The 20,079-nt window shown below is 36.2% G+C and overlaps 1 protein-coding gene across 6 annotated transcripts in view; it reads left to right on the forward strand.

The window, feature by feature from the left end:
* LOC118280740 (paired box protein Pax-5) overlaps nucleotides 1–20,079 on the forward strand; it is a 97,290-nt gene that overhangs the window by 41,162 nt on the left and 36,049 nt on the right. For 5 of the 6 annotated variants that reach the window (XM_035601091.2, XM_035601093.2, XM_035601092.2 and 2 more), the window contains exon 4: nucleotides 19,709–19,874. In XM_035601091.2, the coding sequence (XP_035456984.1) occupies nucleotides 19,709–19,874 (166 nt within the window). Of the gene's footprint in view, nucleotides 1–7,383; nucleotides 7,613–19,708; nucleotides 19,875–20,079 lie in introns of those variants that run through there. The other variant, XM_035601097.2, reaches the window with a different exon arrangement.

A 20,079-nucleotide genomic window follows, 5' to 3' on the forward strand; every position in this document is an offset into this window, starting at 1 on the left:
ACTTAAGATTTCATGACTATCTTATAGTAGGTATAGTCCTAATTGACTGTCTTATACTTAGTAGGTATAATGCTAGTCTTAAAATAGTAGTAAGCAGTAATAAAAACTACCTTAATTACAAACTAATATTAAGAAAAAGATTGCCCTACACTACGATTTTTTCCTGTGTCGTGCGTTTACAAACATACAAGTTCACATACACCGGACACATAGACACAAAACAACATTATGTGGATCACACAAAGAGTTACTCTGAGCTCGAATCCGAACGTGCAACATGCTACACGTTGCGTGGCAGTCAGTTCCCCAGCCACCGCGCCAACCGTGCAGTCAGACTGAAGTTACGCTAAAATCTATAATCGTCACCAACTAACTTCAGCCAGTGGCTTCGCCGACGTTCTTATGGGATAAAAAGTCTCTTATCACCCAAATCAGCTCATACCCTGTCTGTATACAAAATTTCGTCCAAATCCGTTCAGTAGTTTTACCGTGATTCAAACAAACTTCTAAACATCCAAACAAACAAACTTACCCATTAATAATATTAGTGTGATTAGTGTGATTTTTGGAAAAAAATTAGGTACTAGTATTTAGGTACCTACAAGAAAATCTCTACCTATATGTATTTTGAACAAAAAAAGGTCTTATTCTAGCTATTAACTAAATTCATACAACATCTTTAACTAAGCCAATAAGTAGATATATATATTAATTAATTATCCCATACATAGCATACATATTTACTATAATAATCTTAGAAGCTTCACTTAATAATATTCCATAATATATTATCTATTATACATATATTACGTAATGAACCGTAAAATCCCATTGATACACACTATAATACTGTTAAAATAGATCAGGGTGGGTAGCGTATGTTGAGTGTGGACTTGGGGCAAAAACGTCGTCGGTATACTAAAAATTTTGGTTGAAATATAGAACCGAATTTAATACGCTGTCAAACGTATTAAATTCGGTTCTATATAACTTTTTATATAAGTAATTAAGTGCAAAGGAGCAGACGGATGGTAAGCGATCAGTATCATCCTTTTTTTAAGGGGGAAAATTTTCCAATGACTTCCCATGTTCTCACCCCGCCTTGGGGTGAGAACACGCAACACCAATGGAGTTACAAGTGCATTGACAGTCTTTTAGGAGAAATATGTTCCTTTCTTGAAGGTTTGAATATAGGTAACGCTTCGGAAACACCACGGATGACAATTTATTTCATAGTTTTATTGTGAGGGGCAAGCTTCGTGAAAAACACACAGCTATTGCCTACCAACCATCATTGTATAAGTATTAATGATTGAGAGGAAACTGTAAAACAGTGAAAGAAATATGAAGAATTATAGAAACCACCACCATTTTTTTTCCTCTACAAAAAGCATGAACTAAGGCAATAAAGTTTTCTTCAGTTTTGACAAAATTAGAAAGAAACAAAACACTTTATTTTTCTTCTACAACTTTATTTACTTACTTAAACGTTTAGATAGATCTACTTGTGTATAGGATATCATTGTCATAAATCTAATATTAATTATTAAAACGTCAAATAATTTGTCCCAAGTCCACACTCATCCCAGCCACCCCTAACATTATACTACATAGGTAAAATCAATTTGTCAATGTGTATCCCGCGTGCATTAGTCTGACATGTTCCGTAATGACTGGCTCTAATTAATATCAGATATATTGGCTTTGTAGTGTAATACACTACCTTTGTCATGTTGCTTCACTTGTGTTTCATATTGAAGATCAAATCAAAGCAAATAATTTATTCGCAAAAACGCAACGCAACGTCACGCCTTTTATCCCTGAAGTGGTAGGCAGAGGTGCACATTACGGCAATAATGCCGCTATAAAATGTACACCCACTTTTCACCATTTGTGTTATAAGTCCCATGTAATAGGGGTGAGCCTATTGCCATATACTGGGCACAGTTCCAGACTCCGTGTTACTACTGAGAAATTTTCGAAAAACCGAAAAATGCCCAGACCAACGAGGCATTCACAAAAACAATTGTGTACAATACACACATACACAGGTGCATATATATAGGATAATATACATTATAGATAAAGTTGCACTTAAGACATGTTTACCACTCGACATGAGCAAGGAAATTTCAAGTTACAAGTTAAATTATACATGATAAAACTTTAGATATATCGATATTTACCTAGTTAAGTATTTCATACTTAGTCTGATCCATTGATGCTTCACGGTTAACGAAAAATCAACGGATGACGTAAAAATCTTACATCGCACATGTGAATAAATATGGACAGAAAATTGCAACTAACAACAGTTGAGCAAAAACATGCCAGACACGATCACCTCGCCTGGTCAGAGGATCCTCATTTTTTCTTAAAGAACTTTACTCACTGTCCCCTACACTCATTCTCATGTCTGTCAAATATTTAGTCTAAGTCAGCTCTCACTACACCCGCGTGAAGAATAGAGGTGGTGCAACAATATATTGGAATGTATTCTACTCTACCGTTCATAGGTAACCTTACCTACATCAAGTTATGATATCGAACGAGTAATCTTATCACCTTGATATACCTATCCTTATCACTTGAGCGTAGCGATAACAGACGGGGGAAGGGGTAGGGGGAGTGGGGAGTTATGACGTCACAGGAGCACGTTCCAGAATATTAGAATTTGTATCATCCACAGCCTATAAGTGGCTTCTACTTAGTAATGCATCTTCTTACACGGAAAAGGTTTGAGCATTAATCACTACGCTTGCTCAAGACGGATTGGCGATTTCAAAATTATAATTAGAAATTATAAGTGCAGGTTTCCTCGCGATGTTTTCCTTCACTGTTTGTTTAAAAGTGGTGTCTAAATAATCTTAGAAAGTAAGTACATGGAACTTGGAAGAACTCACATTGGTACTTGCCGTTGCTAAGTTCCGAATCCGCACCCTCATGCACGAGAAGCATCTTGATCATCCGGACCACCACATCATGTTTTAAACTTAATCCTACTTATCACTGTGTTTCAATTATTCAATAACTATTTAATTGAGGTGCTTATCTACACTACGAAACTGTGCATATTTGTTGATTTTGATGGCATCGGGGTCGATTTGATTGTAAAGATGAATGTCGAATATGGCATCTAGTATACGATTCCTGATCGAGTAAAATAATAATTGTGATTAACCTATTCAATTATTGAATTAAAAAAAAAACAACTCAATAATCACAACATTACAAAAAGGAACACATAAAATACCAATAGAGTAATAAGAGTATTCAACATTATTTTTAAACACCAAAAAATAAATAACCCAACAAAAAATAAATTTCGCAACGCAAATCCAAAGATGGCGGCCGAAATCACCCCTCATAGAATAATTCGGTTCATCTGCACGTGCCGTACCGGCAGTGTGGCTACGGCAGTCGTGCGGGACGTCGCCGCGACACCACGACTAACGACACGATCACGCGACGACATCGGCTCGCGAATTTTTTATCTTTATAGCTTGTAAAACACATTTTTCGTGCGCTATATAAATACTTTTTGGTGTGTCTTTTGTATAATCTGTGACTAAATTTGACAAGTCTATGTTGACAGTGTTATTAAAATTTGAATTTTGAATTTGGAATTTGGAATTTCGAAGTGGTTTTGTGTTTGTGATTATTTAAAAAAAGAATAGGTTGGTTACTGTAATCTTGATTGTGCTTGTAAGATTGTGTGATGATTTTTGTTTTGCAACAAACATAATAATATGATACCAACCCTACATAAAAACAAAAAAACGCAAGAAATAAATAAATACTCGTACAAACAAATGACAGTAAACCTTGCTGTATAAAAAATCTACACTAATTAAAAGTACCTAAACATAAAAAAATATTTAGCAAAATTTCGGGTCCTTAAAAAAACTATTTTTAGGTATATGTAGGTATTCTTTATTTCAATTTACGTCAACAACGACAACAAAAACATATTCCTTTATACACTTTGCGAACGTACTTAGTACCTCTAGTGCTTCTAACGTCTACTGCCTAAAATTATACGAACAATTACTATCGTTCACACTGTAAATTCTATTTCAAAGCAGCCCAACATTATATACAGGTTATGTAAAACAATACGCCATGTAATGCCGACACCGCACTGTATCAGCACTGTATCAGTGTACGTTACATATCCGATGACTGTCCAGTGTCCACGCCCCGTGTGAATGTAACACTGTGGACTGTATCAGATAGTTTAAATATAACATAACATAATCTAATGTGCCATGTAATAGAGAGATTGTTATGTTATATAGGGTAAGATCCGGAGCTGCGGATTACCTAGCGGGGTTACCGAGGTTTCGGCTCAAAAAGCAGGAGTAGGAACGGGGTGGTTTTTAGTCAGCAAGAGTCTGACACTCCCTCACGCCTCACTCAAGGCGGCGAAGATGGCCTGGAAAAGATGCTTTCCACTAGCATATTCGGACCACAAAATGCATTGTATATATTGGTTCCGAAGTGGCTTTACGATGTCACAATTATTTTAGTGTATTGATCAGTTTCAGATAATTGTGTCTGTATTGAATACGTAAATTACATTAGGCCTCATCTACTACTAGAGAGTCAAGAGATCACTGACCCTATTCAGTGGTTCAGACACTTTGTGATGCAAAGATAATTTAGGCCGTCGCGTCGGCATCCGTAACTGATTCACAATAGTATCAATTTGATAACGAATGACTAAACTCTGTAAGTCCTAAAGTTTTCTCAATAAATTGGGACCTTGTGCAAAGGTTTTAAAATTGAATGTCGGTGGTTTCAGTTTAAAGTACAGTTTTACCATTAATTTGGCACAACTTACCATCAGGTGACCCGTCTGCTCGTTTGCCTCCTATTACATAAAAAACAACTAGCTGGTTGTAAGTCCTGGACACATCCTAGATGGCTGCCAGCTCTCAGCTAGCAGCAGTCCGGAGCTGCGTAGCATGTTACCGGGGCTCCGGCTCAAAGCAAGAGAAGGAATGGGGTGGTCTGAAACTCTCTCTCTCTCTCTCTTCTCACCCTAGGTGGGAGAAGTCACCTTGGATGTTTTCCCAACCTCAAAACAAAGAAGCTAGCAGCAGTAGACTAAATAATATATCAATAATTTACATCAATACTTTGATATTCTCTTACATTTAATTATTCAAAAAATAATTATAATAAATCACTTACCTACAGAATTCCGACTAAATAACTTAATGCAAGATTATAACGATATTTTACGAAATTAATTCCTAAACTAAGACAAATCTAGGTCAAAGATCATGAACAAGAAATATAATTTACATAATCTTGTCATAATCATTAATTTCACATACAATCATATTTAACTTTGATGGTTCAGAGAATGTCAGTAGGACAGGGAATCTCAGATTCAATTGCTGATTCATCGTCTTTGTATCGATCGTTTATGTATGTATTATGGTTTTTAGAATTCTGAAATGATATTTAAAAAGTCCAAAAATTCAACATAAGTAATTTCAGACCACGGCGTCTAAAATTCAGATATTGTTCTGTGCGTTGATAGATTACTGTGTCAGTCAGTCAATTTTTGTGTTGAGTTGTTACTTGAGTTTTAAATATTTAGACGAATAAACATAGTAATCCATACCTAAGTAAATCTCAAATTCTGGTCGATGTATGGCAATTACATACCCAATAGTTTCACTCCATATCACACATGAGACTCATATCACAACTGGTGATAAGTCTTTGACTGCCAATAGAAAACTGTTGAAGGCAAATCCTCCGCTAACGTCGGTCACCGGTGACCACCACGGCGTTCAGTGTGTGTTAATCGTTTCGGGGATTAAAAGCGTAATCCAACAATGATTAAGTACTGATCCGGAGCTGCGGAATACCTAGCGGGTTTACCGGGGCTCCGGCTCGAAAAGCAGGAGAAGGAACGGGGTGGTTTTTAGTCAGTAAGAGTCTGACACTCCCTCTCGCCTCACCCAAGGCGGGAGAAGTCATTGGATGATTTCCCCCTCAAAAAAAACAATGATTAAGTAATTAATTAAAAATCCACCAACACCAATGATTTGCATACTCGATAGGTATCAAATTAAAAAAAGTGAATAAAACAATCCCACGGAATAACATAACAAGAAAACCGATCTCTTGTCACAATCGATCGATCGCTTATGTTCACCCACCGTAAAATATACCTCAAAATCGAGACTAAGTTATCTGTACTCGATTGTCCGGCAATCGATTGAGACGTGTTTTAATCGAGTTATAAATGATTTTGTTTGTTTTAAGTAATTATCGATTACGGGATTTCGAAAGTGTTGTGTAAAAAATTTGGTGATAGTGTTGCCTATATCAAGTGATTATCTAATTGTCATACTTAGAGACATTTAATGGTTACTTAACCCAGTCCTTAGCAATTGTTTTCGGAACAAAATCGTTACTAAGGAATAGTTTAAGTAATTATTAAGTGTCTCTGAGTGTGGCAGTAAGTGTGATTTGCGTCAACGCTTGCAAATTCTCAATTAAGTACGACTTTTAGACAAAAAGATGACAAAAACGCCCAGAAGTCACGGCACCTACCTAAGAATAGAGAAAGATTAAAGAAAAAAAACCTTGGAAATTAATTTACGCTTTTCCCAAAAACTAAGAACGGTTTGTGAGCAAAAAGAAAAGAAAATCTCCTAGAAAGTAGGTACTTGAAGTACCTACAGAGAAAAATAACCAAAAAATCTTCAGCTCAAGCTTTCGCCAAAGTACACAAAACAATACACGAACGGAGCGCGTTAATTGCGACTTCCTCGAAATAATCGTTAGCTTATTAAAAATCTTCCTTCTCGTGAGAAAAACGTCTTCATAGTACCTCACCTGCCTCAATTGAACCGGAAAACCAGTGATCAAACACCGGAAAATCGTACAAATCGTCGAAAAACCGGCGAAATTACTCCAAACGAATCGTTATTACTGACCAATCACGATTACGATTTTCATGCCGCTTTCACGGTGACCACTCTAGTTCGGATTTTTTTTCGAAAATCATTAGGGCATTGAAATTAACCAAGTAGTTTCGACAAATAGGTATTTTTTTTTTTCACGTTTTCCGGTGAATTTTTTTCTGTAGGTATATTTTTTTCTTTTTTTTCTTAAATCTGCGAGGGGCAATCAGTCGTTACGATCTCAGTTTTATGTTTAGTCGAATTTTGATCGCTTTGCCGATGGTCTAATTACAAGCGCAATCAAGATTGATCTTAATTAAAATCATTAAATTGCAGTGTCCTCCTTAAAAGACTATTGAATCCAAGAAAATTCTAACAAAGTGATGAAGTGAAAAACGCAAAAAAAGTGTAACCTAAAATTAAAAATATGAAAAATCCGAACAGACTTAAAACATAACCAAAAAAACATGGCAAGATTTGTGTCAATGTGAAAAGGGAAAAAGGACTTTATAGTGTGTTCTTTTAGAGTTTAAAATTAAAAAGTAGTGTTGTGCCGTAAGTGGTCAAACTGGAGGGCCAGGGTAAAGCTACTTTTGCGGCCCTGTTTGGGCTGAGGGCCGGCGGCGGCGTGGACCTCTCCGCCGCTTACAGATACAACCAGAATATGATGGAATATTACACATGTAAGTTGCATTTTTAACTGTAAAAGTTATAATATTAAGCGTAATCTAAAATGAATTCTGTGTAGGGTTAATTTAAAGAAGAAATTTGGGTTTTTCTAGTGCTGTTGATATAAAATGTTTGGAAGGAAATATGTAACTTGGTTTGCAGACATTAACGATTTACAGAATATTACAAATTTACAAAGCTTGCAGAATTTTTCTTTAAGGTTTTTTGTCCTAGTAAATTTCTGCAAATATTAAGTAGGTACTTAAAGATTAAATTCTACGTGGTTTCATATTCGATTTAAGACAAAAACTTATTTTAATCATATGAGAGAATTATTGCAAATTGTTACTTTTAGGTAACTTCTGAAGATTAATTGGATAGCAAAGATATCATGCGTGTTTTAACATAATAGTGACTTCACTATGAACATTCTGATGTCAGAATAGAGACACAAGAAAATAGAAAATTATTTCACCCCTATATCTTCAATCAGCGTTTAGCAAAATTAGTTAGCGTTTCGAAAACTGATTGCAGTTTGTCCGTTATTACCTTTAGATGCTTATTGGTATGATCTCTTCTGCCAATCGTGGTTTATAAGATCCATAAAACACGTATTACTCTTGAAAAGGCCGACAATGCACCTGTAACTCCTCTGGTGTTTCGGGTGTCCATGGGTGGCGCTAATCGCTTACCATCAAGTGATCTGTCTCCTACTCCATAAAAAACCTAAACATATTCATAGTTACTCACTAAAGCCATAACAACAGCAAAAAAAGAAAAAAAAACCCTTTTAGCCGAATCATATTCCAATTTCAAAAAGCATCCCTAAAACAAACGAAGCACCATCCGAATCCCTCAAACGACGTTATCCAGTCATTATGCAAAAACGGTTGTACCATCCATAACAATATTATCATAAATACAACGCATAAAAACTCAATCCCGCCATAAAATACGTAAAATACCTAACAACCATCTGCAAAGCCCGAGATTTCATAAAACACCCGAAAATTTTCCCTCCTAAAAAGATCGTTACAGAACCGGCCAATGGGACGCGTTGGAACGCGTTGGAGGGCGAGGGAAAGCTTGTGATTGGTCGTTTTCGAGAATGGTGGGCTGTGATTGGTGGTGACGGTTGTGGGTGGGGCGTTGTGTTTGTGTGTGTAGGTGCGTTCAGTTTACGTTAATTGTGAGGCGTTCGGACGCGTTCGCTACATGTGTTTGGGGCGCAGAGCAAATTGGATGTTGACATTATTGAGTTAGCTTATGGCTTTATGTTAATTCATAGTCTGATGATATTATTACTATAACAGTATCTATATTTAATATAGAACAATACCATTACCCATTGATTATGGTTAGGTAATTTTCCAAAGCTGTGATGTTTAAGTAGTTGAGAGGTCGGAAGATTCGTCGTATTTTTGCTAATAGGTAGGATGGTACTGAAGGTTAATTTCATTAATCACTTCAGCGCTTCAGTTTGTTTCTGGGAGATCGTATTAAGAAAATGTTGGTAGGTTTTCTTGCTATTTTTTATTTGGTTTACCTATAAGTTTAGTCCTTAGAAATTGATGCCTAGGTACGTCTCTGAAATTGGTTTTTTGGTAACGTTTCTGATTTACTTATACTGAAAGTAAAATAGGAGATTTCTAAATAATTTTAAATAGTGGGTAACGTAAGTCTATGTTTTGTAGTTCCTGTAAAAGATTTCTGTTTTAAGTTTATGAGCCTTAAGTCTTTTTATTAAATAGGATAGATGACTAATTTTTATTAACGTCCGTCAGGTAGACTATTTTAAAATATTAGACACTTATTTTTTTATGGTAACAAACACTTTCGACGCTATATTGATTTAAAATATTATTTGACGTTACTTCTCGAGACACTTTTTATACCTACTAGAAATAACGTAGTTAGCTCCTTTTCCTAAACTTTGGTTTTTCTAAGTATTGCTCACATATGCGACAAAATAAAAAATACCTACGTGTCTATAATTTTATCATTACCTAACTGACAGACTAAAAATAGATGTTTAATTTTCATACCCCGTCATCATCCTTATTGTAAAATATATTTTAAACACTACACACATACATACATATTCTTTATAAGTACATAAAAATGGTACTCTATAAACATTCATATTTCTGTTTACACCACATACATAACCATAGCGTGACGAAACATAATTTACACGTGTACTGCACCCACTTACAGACATACAGACATGTATGTGAAAGTTATATGTAAATAGTAAACAAAATATATAAAGAATTATTATTATACATACATAAATAAACTAAGTACCGTACCGCAAATCTTCTAATTAGAAATGAAAGTAGAACGTCTGTATATGACTTTCCAAAATATTATTTTTTGGAGAATAAATTGTTTTTTTTTCCAAAATAAGTATTCTAAAAGTTAGTTTTATACATTGTCTAGTGTTTGAGTAATTAAATAGAGCCGTTCTTTATAGTTTTTGGTGGTAAAAAGTTAATCTAGTCTTTACAAATACGTTCTTAAGCTTAGAAATACCTACGAATACGTTATTATGTTGTTATTAATTTATATATGAGAATTTTGAATGGTGCCGTCGGTAGAGGTCGCCTTAGACGGATATATATAAACCAGATTGGCGATATATTAAAGAAGGGTCATATTAAAAGTACCTTTAACCGACGAGCATGCATGAAAAGACTGATGACTGTTGATGAAGCGAAAGAGGTGTGTAAGATTCGTTACGATTGGCATTTAATTTTCATTATTAAAACAACTAAAAGAGGGATATTAAAATAGAAATTAGTCGTCTACCCTATTTAACCTAGAATGCCATCCCATAGATATTGGAAGGTAGTCACTATAAATCTGAGCTTAGTAACAAGTTTTATTTTAATTACCAACACTTTGATTCATAAACTTACAGATACTGTATCCATAATATGCAAAAACAACATCATTTATCTCCCTACTACCTTCTAACTCTAGACACAAAGAAACATTAAAAAATATGCTCCAAAACGTTAAATAGTTACCCCAAGAGTAATCAAAGTTTTTGTCGACAAAACAAAGTTTAATGAGCGAATAAATCATCTCGGAGCTTAGAGAACAATACATAGGTACCTACATAAAAAAGCAGAACACTTAAAAAATCGTCATTAGGCAGGAAACGAACCCACACTCATAACGCACGTACGCCATTACTGTCGCATCGAAACAATGAAATTAGGACAGAAATACAAAAAAACTACCAAATTTCATACTTCCTGCAAGTGAGTCAACTGTCCATAGATCACGAAGCTACACTTATATACTACATACTTTACAAACATATAACTACAGTCAAAAAAACACATACACTTCTTTATTTCTCAATAATAAGGTTCAAATTCCAATGCCACGACAGCAAAACTAACGTAGCATGTAACATGAGACTGACGCACACACATATCATATGACACACGCCTGTTGTACACGCGTACGTGATTGTAAACGCACACTTTGAAAGACGGCCGCTCATTGGCCCACAGCGATGCGCTCACGCATGTATCGTGTAGATCTTTTGCGTTTTGAAACCCGTTTTGCTAGGTAATTGTCGAGATTTTAGAAAGGCGGTGCGACTGGTTGGTGTAACTGACTGGTTGTGTTGCGTCGCCTACTATGTGTAATTAACATATATATTTTTTATTACCGGTTATGTAAAAACGTTAATATTTATTGCAAATTATTTTGCTGCATGGTTACATCATGTAGGCATTTTGTTATCATAAATTATATATTTTTTTAAACACCATTGTAGTGCAGAAGTTTTGGTGGAAAATATTCAATACCTAAACTCATCTATAGGTAGGTACCTATAGGTGAGTTTAACAGTTAGAGAAATTGAACCTACCCTTTGGACATATTCCTGAATACTTGCCTGAAATTAAATGAAGTTCGTGAGATTTTAATCAACCTTATTAAAATTACCAATAAAGAATACAAGCTAATCCGGTCTACGTACAACTCTACCACATTTATTTAAAACTCGAAACGGGATATTTACTATGTTTGTCTATTCTGCATTGCAACACGCACTTGCACACAATATCGAAAACTCATAGAAATAGAAAAAAAATTGGTAGATATCCCGTTTCGAGTTCTAATACTAGTGTTAGTGACCATGTCAGTTTAAAAACTTATATCACATTATTTTACTTTAAACATACAACAGTTTCATCAACCATCATTTCCTGGTCCACAGTATAAATGGTGATCCTTCAGCTATATATGTACTTAATAGTTGCTACAGAATATTCTAGTAAAACCCACTCAATTTGCACTTAATCACAGATCTAACAAGCGCGATGCAACATTGTAAGGTTGTGAAACACGAGGCTAGCTAGCGAGCATTTTTTATCCGAGTAAAATTTATTTCATGTGGTTACCCAATTACCTATGTACATAGTATTAAACATACATAACTTTTATACCCGTAGACATATTCAGAGTTATTACTAACTAACGAGTATGTGGTACTATGTCTGTTTCATGATGTCTAGATAGCAGCTATGTAAAGTTCTAAATATGGAACGTAATTTGTATGAATTTAAGCATATAAGTGTATTGGGTACGTATACGAAGGTACGTAATGAAAATTAGAGAATTTTGGGAGAACTGCTTGCTGAAAGAGATGTGACCGTTTACACTGATACAAAGCTATGTAGCTGGGAATAAAATGCGCAGCTCGAGTATGCGATGTATCGATAGTAGGGAAGCCATCCATAGCACGCATCTTTCCATATAAAAACATAGCTTAGCCGAGTCTGTTTCCACCAGTGCTAAGCTATGTGTACCAATGAATATGATTAGTGGAAGCCACCAGAGCTCCAGACGCATCCAGAATAACGTAGCATAGCATATCTCTGGTGGAAAAGCATCACCCTTCCTCTCTGTTCCCTAAAAGGGTGTAAAGTAGGAATAACTAGTGAACTGTAAGAATCTCACATAAATTCCCACCTCCGTCTATTTATTTGGGGATTAAATCTGCACGATATTTTCATGACACTGCCTGTCTGTTTTCTTTCGATTAAATCCAAAAATATATTTGTTAATATTAAAATAGCACGGCATACAACAATAAACACAAAAACGTTACAAAATACCGAAAGCTTTTTACGTTTAATTCAAGATGGCTGACACAATGGCGTCGGGCGCGCATCCGGTCGTCGCATGGTAATCTCACTTCCGGTCTGACCCTGCACGTCTGCAGTTTATTGTCTGTGGAACTTTATTATTATTATTTAAGTTATATTTCCGTGAAAGAAAATATATGGAAAAAGAAGGTTTTTTATAGGAATGTTTTTAGGTTAATATAGAAATGAAACAAATAATTTTGAAGTTTAATTTAAATCATATAAAATTGTGACTAAAGTATGACCGCAAAACAAAGTCAACATAAAAAAAAAGGTCTCGATTAATTTCTTAATTTATATATTTTTGAAATACGTTTAAGATATAATTTGTGATTAGCTGGCTCGAATGTACGAATTTTATAATTTACTGTATCGTACAGGGTCCATAATTGTGACTAAATACTGTATTTTCCAATACCTGTGTACATTATGCTTGAATACTCGAATGTATCAATTAATCAGAGGGCCGAACGCGCAAACTCATACATAAGGCCCCCAAACTCTTCCACGAAAAACCCAAAACCCACAAAAAAAAAAAAACCCCATTCAAACATTACAATATTCTCCACAACCCATCCAAAATATAATACACACTAAAAATATTTCAGCAGATGGGAGTTTTGTAACATAAAAAGGCGCATTCCCATACAATTCCCATGAAACAAAGGACCCACTTCGTCACGGTTCGCAAACCATACATATTTAGTTTTATATGATGCCATGGGATGCTATGGGTTATAAGGATAATGTTGGGAAATATGATTATTTGATGGTATCTCGTTTTTATTTAATTTTTTTTTTATTTTCGACAAGTTTTTGTGTGTGACTTTTTTAATCTTGTTAAACTGTATTATGTACGTGTGTTTCGTTAAAAATGTGCGAATTATTAGATAGATGGATAGGTCAAATCAAGATATTAGCTAACAGTAGTTGATTGGTGTGTCATATTAGAAATATTTTTCTAAATTCATAGTTCAACGACTATTTATTCATCCTTCAGTGATTATCTTCTTCATCTTATTTATATTAAACATCATAATATTTTATCTACAGCCGCCATTTGTAGCTGCTTATTCCATGGTTTTAATACAGAGTAGACATAGAGGGCCGATCTAATAAATAAATAGTTTCTTTCTTTCTTAAATTATCTAACGATTTAACTTTTAGATAGTTTATACAAACCCAGAAAAACTCCAATTATTTGCAGAACCGCACAAACCAACTAATTTCAATATACTATAACAATAATTTTTTCACAAAAATCTAGTAATTTCGAACAACCACACTTAAAAAGTCCCTGCACTGAGTCGTAAAAAGATGTTGATAATTATAAATGCTTATAAAAAGCTGGCAGGTTGGTGAGGGGGCGCTGCGGTGCATGACGGGCGGCCTTGCACCTGTATGCACCAACCCTCCAGGGGTCATTTTTGAGCCTCATACACCTTTCTTGTAACGTCTTCCCAGAGAAGCTAAGAATTCCAGGAATCAGAATTATTTTATTGATAGTCATAGAAAAGGGTTTTAATGGCTTCCTTGATCAAGATAGTGTTAATAAATATAACTGCGTTTTGATTAAGATATTTTGTTATTGGTAGTCATGGTGTTTGAGCCCTCTATCCGTGTGTCCTCCTTCTAGGTACATGAATTCAATATTATGGATGCTTTTCCATCTGAGTTATGTCACGAAGATGTAATAGCTAAACTGTGAAACTATGTGACCGTTTCCACTGATACTAAGCTATATAGCTGTGCGAAGAAGATGCGCAGCAGTCATCATTATTTCATACACACATTCAATCTCATTTTGGAGTAATAGCACATATTTATTAAATCCCAAGATTATATCCTATGACCACGTATCTTTATAATTGTCGCTTCGGGAAGTAATCAACTCAGTCTGACCTTATTGTCATTCGAAAGTATACAACCATAGATTGAATCAATACAATCATCCCATCTTATTTGTTGAGCAGTCACATAATAATCATGTGGATCAAATAATTAATTTGACTATGTACCTACAATACTCACATATAGTTTATTCCACTTAGACTACCACAGGGCACTATGCGTCCAGTGCTATGCCGTCAACGCTCGACATTCGAAGGGGGTGCGCTCGCGCATGACGGGCGCGTCCTTGCACTTGCATAGTTATTGGTAATAATAGTGCATCGGAATTAACGCCGTGTGCCCTTTGGAGTGGGGAGTTTTTACTTTTAAACTTGCTTGTTATAGGAACAATATCTTATCTTACCTTACCTAGACGGTTGGCATGGTGGTTGGGTCCCCGCTTCATTACCATTATTAGCTCGCAGTCTGGAAGTTCGGCAGTGTTACATCCCCGTGTTTCGAAAAGCACTTAAAGCCGTTGGTTCTGCGCCCGACCTTACTCCGGTCATTTTTATGCACCGACTGAAATTTGTCAAACTCATTTTAGCTGTTTCGCTATCAAAATGTGACAAAACTCCATACCAAGATTTATTAAAATTGGTTCAGCTGTTCACGGTTAAAAGCTTCATAAACAAACTAAATACAACATTTTCTTTGAAAACATATTTGTATGTATTTTGCATCAAATATATATATATATGTATCGAAAATATGCAGAGGAATACTTGTACTCACTCAGTGAAGTTATTTGAAATCAGAACTCCCTTTGAACGGAAATGGGACCGGAAGTGCTTCCCCCACATCTAAATTGGATGCGCTGTCCAGTTTTATGTCATGGGTACATGTTTATGGACACTTTAATGGTCATATCAGACCAGGGGGACTTAAACGATTTAATTTTTATGTGTGTGATTTAAATCTGTGTTGAAAAATCTGATGGATATTTGATTATTATGATCAATTATGAACCGCTATGAATTTAGCAGTTAAAGAAGTATTTTAGCAATTATTTTTTTTTCTTCGGATACCGAAACCGAGGTTACTGGAGGCCCAATTACCCTCCTTCCAAATATCTGATTTCCCGACAACCCATAAATTCCTAACCCCCAAAAGACTAGCAACGCAATTGTCACGCCTCTGGTGTTTCGTGTGTCCATGGACGGAAGCGATTGCTTACCATCAGGTGATCCGTCTACTCGTTTACCGACTTATACCATAAAAACAAGTCACTTTTAACATTTTGAGGCCAACCAAATCTTTAATCTAAACCTAACTAAGGTCTAGAATCAAACTAAGGTCCACAAGATTAGCAGTCACAAGAAATATCTGTTTTAATGAGATTGTTCGAAAACGGATATAGCACAGCCCCTTACAAAAAAATTATGACCAACAAAGTACTCTGAGTGACCCAGATCCATATTTCATGAACAAACTGCGAGATTTCAGTGGGAGAGCGCTGAACACCTGCTGAAAGGAAATGTTCTTCTGTAAGCGTGAAGTAGTACTGTAAGCAACACAAATAAATAAAATAAAATCTTCTTAATTTTTTTTTAATAAGTGTTCAAAGTTGTCATATATGCCACTGTTGAGCTGAAGATTTGACACTTGATTCTCTTGTCATATTTAGACGGGCTGTTCAGTTACGTATCAATTTGACTTCTTAAGGGTGTTTTTCCACCAAAACTGTGCAATGCTACGTTATTCGTTTTGTTCATGTATTTGTTTGGCTTCCACCAATCATATTACTAAGTAATATTCGCACTGGCTATAAAGCTTAGCAGTGGTGGTAATGGACTCAGCTAAGCTATGTTGTTTTTATGGAAATATGTGTGTTATTGAGTTTTTCCCTGCTATCGATACATCGCATACTCGAGCTGCGTATCTTCTTCGAACTACATAGCTTAGTATCGGTGAAAACGGTCACATAGTTTCACAGTTTAGCTGTTACATCTTCGTAGCATAGCTACATAGCACATTTACGACGGAAAAGCATCTTAACGAAAAAAAAAAATCTATATTATAATAATATATATAAATGTAGACTGAACAATTAGTTAATATATTATTTTGTGTGTTTGTCCTTTGCAAATAACTCTTTTTATTGGAACTAAAATATTAATAGTAATATGAATTTATACTTTACAGTCTGTCTGTACCGTCGGCTCCCCAGCTTCCGGGCAGCCATCTTGTTCCCTATTACATTTAATTACTACCTAAACTAGAAACCTTATTTAGCTTCAACATGTTTCTCATAAACATTGTGAAAATACTACTGTTCTAGGCTTCGCTCATGGACACCCGAAACAGCAGAGGCGTTACAAGCGCGTAGCCGGCCTTTTGAGGTGTAGGAATTTAAGGGTTGTTGGGGAATCAGGGGCTGAGAAGGGGGGTAATTGAGCCTTTCATTGTCTTGAAAAGTCTGAAGTCATTGACAAGCTTCTTGCATATAACCCTCTCTCCTCTAACCTAACTCTGATATCGAACCTGGACTCCCAAAAAGAGCAAAGAGAGACTAGACAAACACAAAAAGACACAATGTTTGTATTATTAAGTGAATTACAATCGGATAAACTATAAATAACGGGGTTTTGGCAACGGTCCGCGTCTGGGCTTTATTTATTGTTTACAACAGTAACTATTCTGTTTGTACCATTGTGTAGTTTGGCGTTATATTTTACATGTGTTTATTAATAGAAGGATTTTATATACTTTTTTTTAAGACAAGATAAGACAAGACGAGATACCTTTGCCATGCTGCTGAACATAACTCTATATAGGTCCCTCAATGACTTCCAGGTACTTCAAAGTATACCATTTTTTTATTAATGACAAACCCGCCACAACCTCCCACACTGCTGCAACTTCTGTAAGACAGGATCTACTTTAGATACAACCATGAAAACACCGGAACATTGTCTTGTATCCCGCAAAGAAATTAAGTCTTTGACTGCCAATAGAAAACTGTTGAAGGCAAATCCTCCGCTAACGTCGGTCACCGGTGACCACCACGGCGTTCAATGTGTTAATCAAAGAATACCTGGTTAAAAAATACTCAAGAAATATGAGCCTCTAGCATGGCTTGAAACTAGTCGAGTTCCTCGTCAAACAAATACGTGAGTAAGCCGATAACATAATAATTAATTTAGTATGTCTCACGAAAGTTACAATAATACTCACGTTGACTGCACGATTGGTGCGGTGGTTGGGCAACTGGCTGCCGCGCAACGAGTAGCGGGTTCGATTCCCGCACGGAGCAACTCTTTATGTGATCCACAAATTGTTGTTTCGGGTCTGGGTGTCATGTGTATGTGAACTTGTATGTTTGTAAACGCACCCACGACACAGGAGAAAATCCTAATGTGGGGCAACGTTATTAAAAATAAATATATACTCTTTTTAAGAGGGAGATCTTTGTTCAGTAGTGGACGTCTCCCAACTGATGATAATGATGATAAGATCATTCAAAGAATACCTGGCTAAAAAATACTCAAGAAATGGTCCAAAAACCTTATCACTATAATCCCAATAACAAACAAACAGCCGGTAATGGCGAGTACACCCGTGTATCGAGCGCGGGGCGTGCCGGATCGATCGTCACGCCTCGTGCCCACCCCACCCGGGTTCCGTGAAAGTGTAACGCAAGATGAGAAGGGATGCTAGTACCGCCGTGTTTTAGAAGAAAACTTGCGTGTAGTTGCTCTAGGATATTGTTTAACGGGGTATTTTTGGGGTGATTGTTTTAGGTCTTGTATAGTTTGAGCTATGTTTTTTAACTTTGGTACATAAAAAGAGTAGGGACTTTAGTCACCATGGGGGCTCTGGGATTGGTCTAGGTACTACGAGGACCCGGTGCCTCATTTAGGTGCAGATGGTGGCCACCAAGAGGTTTTAGTGAGGTAAAAATGACACTCCCTAGTTTTTTCACCAAAAATCTAGGCGACTTTTGATGGTAAAAAAGATACTTTAATAAAAAATAAACATTATCATGATAATTCAATGTCTCTGAGAGTGGAAGTTATTGTATTTTGAACTAAATTAAATGACCTGATAAACTACAGAGTACCATAGGGAATTGAATCAGAGATATCTTGATCTCACGTCATTTGTACACACTTCCCCAAAGTAACTATCGAATGACCAAAATTTACTTGTACTGCCTATACCCACTGCACTATACATTGACACGTTAAACACGTGGTGCTTTTTAATCGTATAAGTTTATGAAATAATACAAAGTTATTAAAACCACAATTCACTTAAGTTACTCACAATCCAAACTCAAGAATTCCTAGTCATCTTTGCAACTCTAAGTATTCCATTCCGGCCAACTTGACTAAGCATGAAATGGTTACATCACATCAGTGAGCCGCGACCATCGATCGGTCCGGTCCCACCCGGTTACACCCGGGTACGCCCGGCTAGCTAGTCGATACCCGGTTCACGGCCGGGAGAGCTACATCAATAATGTACGCCATTGTATCGGATATTTGACGGTACGTTGTATAACCCGAAATACGGATATTTGATACAGTGAACGCCTCGCCTTGGTTAGCTCATGTTTTTGATACTGGAAACATTTTTGGGTTACTTTTTGCTGTTTCTTAAAGCGCTTTGCGCTTCGGTTTGTGATTGACAGTTATATAATTTAGCACTAATGTCCTTCTGATTAAAAATCGTTGCATTATTTTGTTTATTTTATTGAATTTAGTTTCCTACTCCAAATGACGAGTATACTTGGATTATTTCAATAAGAATGTCTTTTATTATAATAATAAAAGGCAGACTGACTTAACTCGTCTAGTTCTAACCGTCTTGAATAAATTAGTTTTTGGTTACACATCTTTTAGAATCGCAGACGCGTTGAATGTTCTTATTTCATACCTAAGGTTCGGCTGAGACTTTGCAAATTATTTACCCTATCTTTTATGACTTTATTGAACTTCTTATATCTTTTTATCAGCTTTTTGCAGTTCTTCTAATTAAAACCCTTTATACAAACCACAATACCACATTTAATAACAAGATCTTTTTCTCTTTCTCTCCACGCAGGTCACGGAGGCGTAAATCAACTTGGAGGAGTATTTGTGAACGGGCGACCGCTTCCAGACGTGGTGCGGCAGAGAATAGTGGAGCTGGCTCATTCAGGAGTGCGGCCGTGTGACATCAGCCGGCAGCTGCGGGTGTCGCATGGCTGTGTGTCCAAGATACTGTCGAGGTGAGTCGAAGTACTAGTAAGTTTGACTGCACGGTTGGTGCGGTGGCTGGGCAACTGGCTGCCGCGCAACGGGTAGCGGGTTCGATTCCCGCACGGAGCAACTCTTTGTGTGATCCACAAATTGTTGTTTCGGGTCTGGGTGTCATGTGTATGTGAACTTGTATGTTTGTAAACGCACCCACGACACAGGAGAAAATCCTAATGT

Source organism: Spodoptera frugiperda, chromosome 16 (assembly GCF_023101765.2).
Source record: "Spodoptera frugiperda isolate SF20-4 chromosome 16, AGI-APGP_CSIRO_Sfru_2.0, whole genome shotgun sequence".
In the NCBI taxonomy this organism is placed as follows: domain Eukaryota; kingdom Metazoa; phylum Arthropoda; class Insecta; order Lepidoptera; family Noctuidae; genus Spodoptera; species Spodoptera frugiperda.